The 13,622-nt window shown below is 40.0% G+C and overlaps 1 protein-coding gene across 1 annotated transcript in view; it reads left to right on the forward strand.

Moving 5' to 3' along the window:
• LOC121556691 (protein Jade-1) overlaps positions 1 to 13,622 on the forward strand; it is an 87,198-nt gene that overhangs the window by 43,030 nt on the left and 30,546 nt on the right. Inside the window, exons 5-6 of the mRNA XM_045215004.1 lie at positions 11,818 to 12,002; positions 13,193 to 13,404. Of these exons, the coding sequence (XP_045070939.1) occupies positions 11,818 to 12,002; positions 13,193 to 13,404 (397 nt within the window). The remainder of the gene's footprint in view (positions 1 to 11,817; positions 12,003 to 13,192; positions 13,405 to 13,622) is intronic.

A 13,622-nucleotide genomic window follows, 5' to 3' on the forward strand; every position in this document is an offset into this window, starting at 1 on the left:
CATCCCTCAGCCTGTTGCCTGGTGGGACATGTAGTAGTCTAGACACCATCCCTCAGCCTGTAGCCTGTAAGGACATGTAGTAGTCTAGACACCATCCCTCAGCCTGGAGCCTGTAAGGACATGTAGTAGTCTAGACACCATCCCTCAGCCTGTTGCCTGGTGGGACATGTAGCCTAAACACCATCCCTCAGCCTGTTGCCTGGTGGGACCATCCCTCAGCCTGTTGCCTGGTGGGACCATCCCTCAGCCTGTTGCCTGGTGGGACCATCCCTCAGCCTGTTGCCTGGTGGGACATGTAGCCTAGACACCATCCCTCAGCCTGTTGCCTGGTGGGACCATCCCTCAGCCTGCAGCCTGGTGGGACATGTAGCCTAGACACCATCCCTCAGCCTGTTGCCTGGTGGGACCATCCCTCAGCCTGTTGCCTGGTGGGACCATCCCTCAGCCTGTTGCCTGGTAGGACCATCCCTCAGCCTGTTGCCTGGTAGGACCATCCCTCAGCCTGTTGCCTGGTAGGACCATCCCTCAGCCTGTTGCCTGGTGGGACCATCCCTCAGCCTGTTGCCTGTAAGGACATGTAGCCTGTAGTAGTCTAGTGGCAAGGCCCCTACATTTTTTAGATACCCAACCATGTTTTTTCACATCCCTAATGTCTCCCATTCATAAAATGGATGGTTGTATAAAAGAATTTTACTGCAAAAGTGGTTAAATGTATCAATATTGTGAGACATATTATATTGTGAGACACCCCCTTAACTCAAAAAGTGCAAAACATGCCTGGCTGGAAGGGGGATGGGCCACAAACTCATGTAACCCAATATTACAAGCTCTGATATTGCTACAATGTGGAATAGAAGTAGTCTGTTGTCTGCACTACATACACAAACAAACAGCATTAGGATATCTTAATGCATCTTGGAAACATAGACCTGTAAACACAGAGATACAATAGGTGAATATAGCAACTATTGATATTTATGATAAATGTAAGCTTGACTTTTTGTTAGCTGATTAATAGACAACTTTCCAAGTCAAATGTTCCCTCATTCAGTGCTGCATGGTCCTGTCTGATAACAATACACACAGTTACACATGTTTTTTGATGTTGTAATCGTCACTAAGGAAAACAAATGGGCTCAGACATCGAAATTACATTTTGGGGTCCAAGGTTCCTTGAAGGTAGAGCATGGTGCTTGCAACGCCAGGGTTGTGGGTTCAATTCCCATGGGGGACCAGTATGAAAATGTATGCGCTCACTAACTGTATGTCGCTCTGGATAAGAGTGTCTGCTAAATTACTAAAATGTAAAAAAGTATCTTTAGCCCCTACTCTTGTTTAGTCAGGGGGCCACCACAGATTATCTTTGGGGCCACCCTGGATTTTGCCTAAAATCCAATATGGCGTCCAAAATCCAAAATGGCTGCAATACTACCATTTGATGGGTGTAAATATGAAGTTTGTAGATGTGGCATTTTTTTCTGAATTGTGATAGACTGTTTTGGTTTAAATCAATTTGATTCTGAATCCAATATGGCCAACATAATTAGACTCAAACACCTTCACCTGCATATAAATTGCCCTGGTTTATTGTGTATTGTGTTATTCTGTTTTTAAATGGTTTCCTAAGGCTCCTGGTATAACTAGCACTATGAGTGGCACTGACATGCCTCTGTTGTGTTTGAATAGCTGAAGCAAACTAGCTTTTCAATGTGTTCATGTTTTTCACGACACAAGCACATAGTAGTGTAACCAAGTTCCAGTAAAACAACCTGTAATAATACAGTCAGCTACTCTAGCAGTGGATATGTTCAGCTCTAACATTACCCCTCTTTTACCCACTGAAACTAGTGGACAAGGTTGATTGGACGTCTTTGAGGTGACCAGGACATGAGTGTCCTAACAGGGAGGAGCCAGAGTAGCCAGTAGTGGACAGGGAGGAGCCAGAGTAGCCAGTAGTGGACAGGGAGGAGCCAGAGTAGCCAGTAGTGGACAGGGAGGAGCCAGAGTAGCCAGTAGTGGACAGGGAGGAGCCAGAGTAGCCAGTAGTGGACAGGGAGGAGCCAGAGTAGCCAGTAGTGGTTGGTGTCCTTCTGGGGCCTGACCAGGTTGCACAGCTAACTGGTCATTCTCATTAAAATGCAAATCAATTTAAAACATTTTTTACATGCGTTTTTCTGGATTTTGTTGTTGTTATTCTGTCTCTCACTGTTCAAATAAACCTACCATTAAAATTATAGACTGATCATGTCTTTGTCAGTGGGCAAACGTACAAAATCAGCAGGGGATCAAATACTTTTTCCCCTCACTGTACTGTCTATAGTGTCTATACTGGCTGTCTAGTCTGTTTTATAAAACACAGTTAAATAAGGAATTGGGATCTTGTTCTCATTCTGAGAAATAAGGCAACTATAAAAAATAAAAAATTGAAATACCTTATTTATACGGAGATGGTTGTCCTTCTGTAAGGTTCTCCCATCTCCACAGAGGAACTCTGGAGCTCTGTCAGTGTGACCATTGGGTTCTTAGTCACCTCCCTGACCAAGGCCCTTCTCCCCCGATTGCTCAGTTTGGCCGGGCGGCCAGCTCTAGGAAGAGTCTTGGTGGTTCCAAACTTCTTCCATTTAATGATGGAGGCCACTGTGTTCTTGGGGACCTTCAATGCTGCAGACATTTTTTGGTACCCTTCCCCAGATCTGTGCCTCGACACAATCCTGTCTCGGAGCTCTACGGACAATTCCTTCGACCTCATGGCTTGGTTTTTGCTCTGACATGCACTGTCAACTTTGGGACCTTTTATAGACAGGTGTGTGCCTTTCCAAATGATGTCCAATCAATTGAATTTACCACAGGTGGACTCCAATCAAGTTGTAGAAACATCTCAAGGATGATCAATGGAAACGGAACGTACCTGCACTCAATTTCGAATCTCATAGCAAAGGGTCTTAATACTTATGTAAATAAAGTGTTTGTGTTTTTTATTTTTAACAAATGTGTAATAACTTCTAAAAGCCTGTTTGCGCTTTGTCCTTATGGGTATTGTGTATAGATTGATGAGGATTTTTGTATTTTTTAAATACATTTTAGAATATCTCTGCTCTCTAGTCATATCTAACTATCTCTGCTCTCTAGTCATATCTAACTATCTCTGCTCTCTAGTCATATCTAACTATCTCTGCTCTCTAGTCATATCTAACTATCTCTGCTCTCTAGTCATATCTAACTATCTCTGCTCTCTAGTCATATCTAACTATCTCTGCTCTCTAGTCATATCTAACTATCTCTGCTCTCTAGTCATATCTAACTATCTCTGCTCTCTAGTGATATATATCTCTGCTCTCTAGTCATATCTAACTATCTCTGCTCTCTAGTGATATATATCTCTGCTCTCTAGTCATATCTAACTATCTCTGCTCTCTAGTCATATCTAACTATCTCTGCTCTCTAGTCATATCTAACTATCTCTGCTCTCTAGTCATATCTAACTATCTCTGCTCTCTAGTCATATCTAACTATCTCTGCTCTCTAGTCATATCTAACTATCTCTGCTCTCTAGTCATATCTAACTATCTCTGCTCTCTAGTCATATCTAACTATCTCTGCTCTCTAGTCATATCTAACTATCTCTGCTCTCTAGTGATATATATCTCTGCTCTCTAGTCATATCTAACTATCTCTGCTCTCTAGTGATATATATCTCTGCTCTCTAGTCATATCTAACTATCTCTGCTCTCTAGTCATATCTAACTATCTCTGCTCTCTAGTCATATCTAACTATCTCTGCTCTCTAGTCATATCTAACTATCTCTGCTCTCTAGTGATATATATCTCTGCTCTCTAGTCATATCTAACTATCTCTGCTCTCTAGTGATATATATCTCTGCTCTCTAGTGATATCTAACTATCTCTGCTCTCTAGTCATATCTAACTATCTCTGCTCTCTAGTGATATATATCTCTGCTCTCTAGTCATATCTAACTATCTCTGCTCTCTAGTGATATATATCTCTGCTCTCTAGTCATATCTAACTATCTCTGCTCTCTAGTCATATCTAACTATCTCTGCTCTCTAGTCATATCTAACTATCTCTGCTCTCTAGTGATATATCTCTGCTCTCTAGTCATATCTAACTATCTCTGCTCTCTAGTCATATCTAACTATCTCTGCTCTCTAGTCATATCTAACTATCTCTGCTCTCTAGTCATATCTAACTATCTCTGCTCTCTAGTCATATCTAACTATCTCTGCTCTCTAGTCATATCTAACTATCTCTGCTCTCTAGTGATATATATCTCTGCTCTCTAGTGATATATATCTCTGCTCTCTAGTCATATCTAACTATCTCTGCTCTCTAGTCATATCTAACTATCTCTGCTCTCTAGTCATATCTAACTATCTCTGCTCTCTAGTCATATCTAACTATCTCTGCTCTCTAGTCATATCTAACTATCTCTGCTCTCTAGTCATATCTAACTATCTCTGCTCTCTAGTCATATCTAACTATCTCTGCTCTCTAGTCATATCTAACTATCTCTGCTCTCTAGTCATATCTAACTATCTCTGCTCTCTAGTGATATATATCTCTGCTCTCTAGTGATATCTAACTATCTCTGCTCTCTAGTCATATCTAACTATCTCTGCTCTCTAGTGATATATATCTCTGCTCTCTAGTCATATCTAACTATCTCTGCTCTCTAGTCATATCTAACTATCTCTGCTCTCTAGTCATATCTAACTATCTCTGCTCTCTAGTCATATCTAACTATCTCTGCTCTCTAGTCATATCTAACTATCTCTGCTCTCTAGTCATATCTAACTATCTCTGCTCTCTAGTGATATATATCTCTGCTCTCTAGTGATATCTAACTATCTCTGCTCTCTAGTCATATCTAACTATCTCTGCTCTCTAGTGATATATATCTCTGCTCTCTAGTGATATCTAACTATCTCTGCTCTCTAGTCATATCTAACTATCTCTGCTCTCTAGTGATATATATCTCTGCTCTCTAGTCATATCTAACTATCTCTGCTCTCTAGTCATATCTAACTATCTCTGCTCTCTAGTCATATCTAACTATCTCTGCTCTCTAGTGATATATATCTCTGCTCTCTAGTCATATCTAACTATCTCTGCTCTCTAGTGATATATATCTCTGCTCTCTAGTCATATCTAACTATCTCTGCTCTCTAGTCATATCTAACTATCTCTGCTCTCTAGTCATATCTAACTATCTCTGCTCTCTAGTCATATCTAACTATCTCTGCTCTCTAGTGATATATATCTCTGCTCTCTAGTCATATCTAACTATCTCTGCTCTCTAGTCATATCTAACTATCTCTGCTCTCTAGTCATATCTAACTATCTCTGCTCTCTAGTCATATCTAACTATCTCTGCTCTCTAGTCATATCTAACTATCTCTGCTCTCTAGTCATATCTAACTATCTCTGCTCTCTAGTGATATCTAACTATCTCTGCTCTCTAGTGATATATATCTCTGCTCTCTAGTCATATCTAACTATCTCTGCTCTCTAGTGATATATATCTCTGCTCTCTAGTGATATCTAACTATCTCTGCTCTCTAGTGATATCTAACTATCTCTGCTCTCTAGTGATATATATCTCTGCTCTCTAGTCATATCTAACTATCTCTGCTCTCTAGTGATATATATCTCTGCTCTCTAGTCATATCTAACTATCTCTGCTCTCTAGTGATATATATCTCTGCTCTCTAGTCATATCTAACTATCTCTGCTCTCTAGTCATATCTAACTATCTCTGCTCTCTAGTGATATATATCTCTGCTCTCTAGTCATATCTAACTATCTCTGCTCTCTAGTGATATATATCTCTGCTCTCTAGTCATATCTAACTATCTCTGCTCTCTAGTCATATCTAACTATCTCTGCTCTCTAGTCATATCTAACTATCTCTGCTCTCTAGTCATATCTAACTATCTCTGCTCTCTAGTCATATCTAACTATCTCTGCTCTCTAGTCATATCTAACTATCTCTGCTCTCTAGTGATATATATCTCTGCTCTCTAGTCATATCTAACTATCTCTGCTCTCTAGTGATATATATCTCTGCTCTCTAGTGATATCTAACTATCTCTGCTCTCTAGTCATATCTAACTATCTCTGCTCTCTAGTGATATATATCTCTGCTCTCTAGTGATATCTAACTATCTCTGCTCTCTAGTGATATCTAACTATCTCTGCTCTCTAGTGATATATATCTCTGCTCTCTAGTCATATCTAACTATCTCTGCTCTCTAGTGATATATATCTCTGCTCTCTAGTCATATCTAACTATCTCTGCTCTCTAGTCATATCTAACTATCTCTGCTCTCTAGTGATATATATCTCTGCTCTCTAGTGATATCTAACTATCTCTGCTCTCTAGTCATATCTAACTATCTCTGCTCTCTAGTGATATATATCTCTGCTCTCTAGTCATATCTAACTATCTCTGCTCTCTAGTCATATCTAACTATCTCTGCTCTCTAGTCATATCTAACTATCTCTGCTCTCTAGTCATATCTAACTATCTCTGCTCTCTAGTCATATCTAACTATCTCTGCTCTCTAGTCATATCTAACTATCTCTGCTCTCTAGTCATATCTAACTATCTCTGCTCTCTAGTCATATCTAACTATCTCTGCTCTCTAGTCATATCTAACTATCTCTGCTCTCTAGTGATATATATCTCTGCTCTCTAGTCATATCTAACTATCTCTGCTCTCTAGTCATATCTAACTATCTCTGCTCTCTAGTGATATATATCTCTGCTCTCTAGTCATATCTAACTATCTCTGCTCTCTAGTGATATATATCTCTGCTCTCTAGTGATATCTAACTATCTCTGCTCTCTAGTGATATCTAACTATCTCTGCTCTCTAGTGATATATATCTCTGCTCTCTAGTCATATCTAACTATCTCTGCTCTCTAGTCATATCTAACTATCTCTGCTCTCTAGTCATATCTAACTATCTCTGCTCTCTAGTGATATATATCTCTGCTCTCTAGTGATATCTAACTATCTCTGCTCTCTAGTGATATCTAACTATCTCTGCTCTCTAGTGATATCTAACTATCTCTGCTCTCTAGTGATATATATCTCTGCTCTCTAGTCATATCTAACTATCTCTGCTCTCTAGTCATATCTAACTATCTCTGCTCTCTAGTCATATCTAACTATCTCTGCTCTCTAGTGATATATATCTCTGCTCTCTAGTGATATCTAACTATCTCTGCTCTCTAGTGATATCTAACTATCTCTGCTCTCTAGTGATATATATCTCTGCTCTCTAGTCATATCTAACTATCTCTGCTCTCTAGTGATATATATCTCTGCTCTCTAGTCATATCTAACTATCTCTGCTCTCTAGTCATATCTAAATATCTCTGCTCTCTAGTCATATCTAACTATCTCTGCTCTCTAGTCATATCTAATATCTCTGCTCTCTAGTCATATCTAACTATCTCTGCTCTCTAGTGATATATATCTCTGCTCTCTAGTCATATCTAACTATCTCTGCTCTCTAGTGATATATATCTCTGCTCTCTAGTGATATCTAACTATCTCTGCTCTCTAGTGATATCTAACTATCTCTGCTCTCTAGTGATATATATCTCTGCTCTCTAGTCATATCTAACTATCTCTGCTCTCTAGTCATATCTAACTATCTCTGCTCTCTAGTCATATCTAACTATCTCTGCTCTCTAGTCATATCTAACTATCTCTGCTCTCTAGTCATATCTAACTATCTCTGCTCTCTAGTCATATCTAACTATCTCTGCTCTCTAGTCATATCTAACTATCTCTGCTCTCTAGTCATATCTAACTATCTCTGCTCTCTAGTGATATCTAACTATCTCTGCTCTCTAGTGATATATATCTCTGCTCTCTAGTGATATCTAACTATCTCTGCTCTCTAGTGATATCTAACTATCTCTGCTCTCTAGTGATATCTAACTATCTCTGCTCTCTAGTGATATATATCTCTGCTCTCTAGTCATATCTAACTATCTCTGCTCTCTAGTCATATCTAACTATCTCTGCTCTCTAGTGATATATCTCTGCTCTCTAGTCATATCTAACTATCTCTGCTCTCTAGTCATATCTAACTATCTCTGCTCTCTAGTGATATATCTCTGCTCTCTAGTCATATCTAACTATCTCTGCTCTCTAGTGATATCTAACTATCTCTGCTCTCTAGTCATATCTAACTATCTCTGCTCTCTAGTCATATCTAACTATCTCTGCTCTCTAGTCATATCTAACTATCTCTGCTCTCTAGTCATATCTAACTATCTCTGCTCTCTAGTCATATCTAACTATCTCTGCTCTCTAGTGATATCTAACTATCTCTGCTCTCTAGTCATATCTAACTATCTCTGCTCTCTAGTCATATCTAACTATCTCTGCTCTCTAGTCATATCTAACTATCTCTGCTCTCTAGTCATATCTAACTATCTCTGCTCTCTAGTGATATCTAACTATCTCTGCTCTCTAGTCATATCTAACTATCTCTGCTCTCTAGTCATATCTAACTATCTCTGCTCTCTAGTCATATCTAACTATCTCTGCTCTCTAGTCATATCTAACTATCTCTGCTCTCTAGTCATATCTAACTATCTCTGCTCTCTAGTCATATCTAACTATCTCTGCTCTCTAGTCATATCTAACTATCTCTGCTCTCTAGTCATATCTAACTATCTCTGCTCTCTAGTCATATCTAACTATCTCTGCTCTCTAGTGATATATATCTCTGCTCTCTAGTCATATCTAACTATCTCTGCTCTCTAGTGATATATATCTCTGCTCTCTAGTCATATCTAACTATCTCTGCTCTCTAGTCATATCTAACTATCTCTGCTCTCTAGTCATATCTAACTATCTCTGCTCTCTAGTCATATCTAACTATCTCTGCTCTCTAGTGATATATATCTCTGCTCTCTAGTCATATCTAACTATCTCTGCTCTCTAGTGATATATATCTCTGCTCTCTAGTCATATCTAACTATCTCTGCTCTCTAGTGATATATATCTCTGCTCTCTAGTCATATCTAACTATCTCTGCTCTCTAGTGATATATATCTCTGCTCTCTAGTCATATCTAACTATCTCTGCTCTCTAGTGATATATATCTCTGCTCTCTAGTCATATCTAACTATCTCTGCTCTCTAGTGATATATATCTCTGCTCTCTAGTCATATCTAACTATCTCTGCTCTCTAGTCATATCTAACTATCTCTGCTCTCTAGTCATATCTAACTATCTCTGCTCTCTAGTCATATCTAACTATCTCTGCTCTCTAGTCATATCTAACTATCTCTGCTCTCTAGTGATATATATCTCTGCTCTCTAGTGATATCTAACTATCTCTGCTCTCTAGTCATATCTAACTATCTCTGCTCTCTAGTGATATATATCTCTGCTCTCTAGTCATATCTAACTATCTCTGCTCTCTAGTCATATCTAACTATCTCTGCTCTCTAGTCATATCTAACTATCTCTGCTCTCTAGTGATATATATCTCTGCTCTCTAGTCATATCTAACTATCTCTGCTCTCTAGTCATATCTAACTATCTCTGCTCTCTAGTGATATCTAACTATCTCTGCTCTCTAGTCATATCTAACTATCTCTGCTCTCTAGTGATATATATCTCTGCTCTCTAGTCATATCTAACTATCTCTGCTCTCTAGTCATATCTAACTATCTCTGCTCTCTAGTCATATCTAACTATCTCTGCTCTCTAGTCATATCTAACTATCTCTGCTCTCTAGTCATATCTAACTATCTCTGCTCTCTAGTCATATCTAACTATCTCTGCTCTCTAGTCATATCTAACTATCTCTGCTCTCTAGTCATATCTAACTATCTCTGCTCTCTAGTCATATCTAACTATCTCTGCTCTCTAGTCATATCTAACTATCTCTGCTCTCTAGTCATATCTAACTATCTCTGCTCTCTAGTGATATATATCTCTGCTCTCTAGTCATATCTAACTATCTCTGCTCTCTAGTGATATTATATCTCTGCTCTCTAGTCATATCTAACTATCTCTGCTCTCTAGTGATATATATCTCTGCTCTCTAGTCATATCTAACTATCTCTGCTCTCTAGTGATATATATCTCTGCTCTCTAGTCATATCTAACTATCTCTGCTCTCTAGTGATATATATCTCTGCTCTCTAGTCATATCTAACTATCTCTGCTCTCTAGTGATATATATCTCTGCTCTCTAGTCATATCTAACTATCTCTGCTCTCTAGTCATATCTAACTATCTCTGCTCTCTAGTCATATCTAACTATCTCTGCTCTCTAGTCATATCTAACTATCTCTGCTCTCTAGTCATATCTAACTATCTCTGCTCTCTAGTCATATCTAACTATCTCTGCTCTCTAGTCATATCTAACTATCTCTGCTCTCTAGTCATATCTAACTATCTCTGCTCTCTAGTCATATCTAACTATCTCTGCTCTCTAGTGATATATATCTCTGCTCTCTAGTCATATCTAACTATCTCTGCTCTCTAGTCATATCTAACTATCTCTGCTCTCTAGTGATATATATCTCTGCTCTCTAGTCATATCTAACTATCTCTGCTCTCTAGTGATATATATCTCTGCTCTCTAGTCATATCTAACTATCTCTGCTCTCTAGTGATATATATCTCTGCTCTCTAGTCATATCTAACTATCTCTGCTCTCTAGTCATATCTAACTATCTCTGCTCTCTAGTCATATCTAACTATCTCTGCTCTCTAGTCATATCTAACTATCTCTGCTCTCTAGTCATATCTAACTATCTCTGCTCTCTAGTCATATCTAACTATCTCTGCTCTCTAGTCATATCTAACTATCTCTGCTCTCTAGTCATATCTAACTATCTCTGCTCTCTAGTCATATCTAACTATCTCTGCTCTCTAGTCATATCTAACTATCTCTGCTCTCTAGTCATATCTAACTATCTCTGCTCTCTAGTCATATCTAACTATCTCTGCTCTCTAGTCATATCTAACTATCTCTGCTCTCTAGTGATATATATCTCTGCTCTCTAGTCATATCTAACTATCTCTGCTCTCTAGTGATATATATCTCTGCTCTCTAGTGATATCTAACTATCTCTGCTCTCTAGTGATATTAATATCTCTGCTCTCTAGTGATATTATATCTCTGCTCTCTAGTCATATCTAACTATCTCTGCTCTCTAGTGATACTATATCTCTGCTCTCTAGTCATATCTAACTATCTCTGCTCTCTAGTCATATCTAACTATCTCTGCTCTCTAGTGATATATATCTCTGCTCTCTAGTCATATCTAACTATCTCTGCTCTCTAGTCATATCTAACTATCTCTGCTCTCTAGTCATATCTAACTATCTCTGCTCTCTAGTCATATCTAACTATCTCTGCTCTCTAGTGATATATATCTCTGCTCTCTAGTGATATCTAACTATCTCTGCTCTCTAGTCATATCTAACTATCTCTGCTCTCTAGTGATATATATCTCTGCTCTCTAGTCATATCTAACTATCTCTGCTCTCTAGTGATATATATCTCTGCTCTCTAGTGATATCTAACTATCTCTGCTCTCTAGTCATATCTAACTATCTCTGCTCTCTAGTGATATATATCTCTGCTCTCTAGTCATATCTAACTATCTCTGCTCTCTAGTCATATCTAACTATCTCTGCTCTCTAGTCATATCTAACTATCTCTGCTCTCTAGTCATATCTAACTATCTCTGCTCTCTATTGATATATATCTCTGCTCTCTAGTCATATCTAACTATCTCTGCTCCGTAGGGGAGTGGCCGAGGAGGGGATGGAGGTGATGTTCTCCAAGCCCAAGAAGTGGATCCGTTCGGGGTGTTCAGGGGCGCTGGGGTACGTGGACATCCAGACCCTGGCTGAGGGGACGTGTCGATACGACCTCAACGACACTGACGTGGCCTGGCTGGAGCTCATCAACCACCAGTTCTCTCAGATGGGTCAGTAGATTCACCCCCTCAACTACTACTGGACAGAGCACTGTGGAGTGTTGACTGTGTCATGGTTCAGCACTGTGGAGTGTTGACTGTGTCATGGTTCAGCACTGTGTAGTGTTGACTGTGTCATGGTTCAGCACTGTGTAGTGTTGACTGTGTCATGGTTCAGCACTGTGTAGTGTTGACTGTCATGGTTCGGCACTGTGTAGTGTTGACTGTGTCATGGTTCAGCACTGTGTAGTGTTGACTGTGTCATGGTTCAGCACTGTGTAGTGTTGACTGTGTCATGGTTCAGCACTGTGTAGTGTTGACTGTGTCATGGTTCAGCACTGTGTAGTGTTGACTGTGTCATGGTTCAGCACTGTGGAGTGTTGACTGTGTCATGGTTCGGCACTGTGTAGTGTTGACTGTGTCATGGTTCGGCACTGTGGAGTGTTGACTGTGTCATGGTTCAGCACTGTGGAGTGTTGACTGTGTCATGGTTCAGCACTGTGTAGTGTTGACTGTGTCATGGTTCAGCACTGTGTAGTGTTGACTGTGTCATGGTTCAGCACTGTGTAGTGTTGACTGTGTCATGGTTCAGCACTGTGTAGTGTTGACTGTGTCATGGTTCAGCACTGTGGAGTGTTGACTGTGTCATGGTTCGGCACTGTGTAGTGTTGACTGTGTCATGGTTCGGCACTGTGGAGTGTTGACTGTGTCATGGTTCAGCACTGTGGAGTGTTGACTGTGTCATGGTTCAGCACTGTGTAGTGTTGACTGTGTCATGGTTCAGCACTGTGTAGTGTTGACTGTGTCATGGTTCGGCACTGTGTAGTGTTGACTGTGTCATGGTTCAGCACTGTGTAGTGTTGACTGTGTCATGGTTCAGCACTGTGTAGTGTTGACTGTGTCATGGTTCGGCACTGTGTAGTGTTGACTGTGTCATGGTTCGGCACTGTGTAGTGTTGACTGTATCATGGTTCGGCACTGTGTAGTGTTGACTGTGTCATGGTTCAGCACTGTGTAGTGTTGACTGTGTCATGGTTCAGCACTGTGTAGTGTTGACTGTGTCATGGTTCAGCACTGTGTAGTGTTGACTGTGTCATGGTTCAGCACTGTGTAGTGTTGACTGTGTCATGGTTCAGCACTGTGTAGTGTTGACTGTGTCATGGTTCAGCACTGTGTAGTGTTTAATGTTAACTATTCTCCAGGCATGGTGCTGCTGGACGAGATGACCATGGAGAGAGTGATGGAGGAGTTTGAGCGGCGTTGCTATGACAGAATGAGCCACGCCGTGGCAACGGAGGAAGGGCTTGGCATCGAGTATGACGAGGATGTTGTGTGTGACATCTGTCGGTCACCTGACAGCGAGGACAACAATGAGATGGTCTTCTGTGACAAGTGCAACATCTGTGTTCACCAGGTATGTTTCTGTAATCCAGCGTTATTGCACTAGCACGTGTCCAGCTCATTCCACGGAGGACCGAGTGTCTGCAGGGTTTCACTCTTCCCTTGTACTTGATTGATGAATGAAGGTCACTAATTAGTAAGGAACTCCTCACCTGGTTGTCTAGGTCACTAATTAGTAAGGAACTCCTCACCTGGTTGTCTAGGTCACTAATTAGTAAGGAACTCCCCTCA

Source organism: Coregonus clupeaformis, unplaced genomic scaffold (genome assembly GCF_020615455.1).
Source record: "Coregonus clupeaformis isolate EN_2021a unplaced genomic scaffold, ASM2061545v1 scaf0350, whole genome shotgun sequence".
Lineage (NCBI taxonomy): Eukaryota > Metazoa > Chordata > Actinopteri > Salmoniformes > Salmonidae > Coregonus > Coregonus clupeaformis.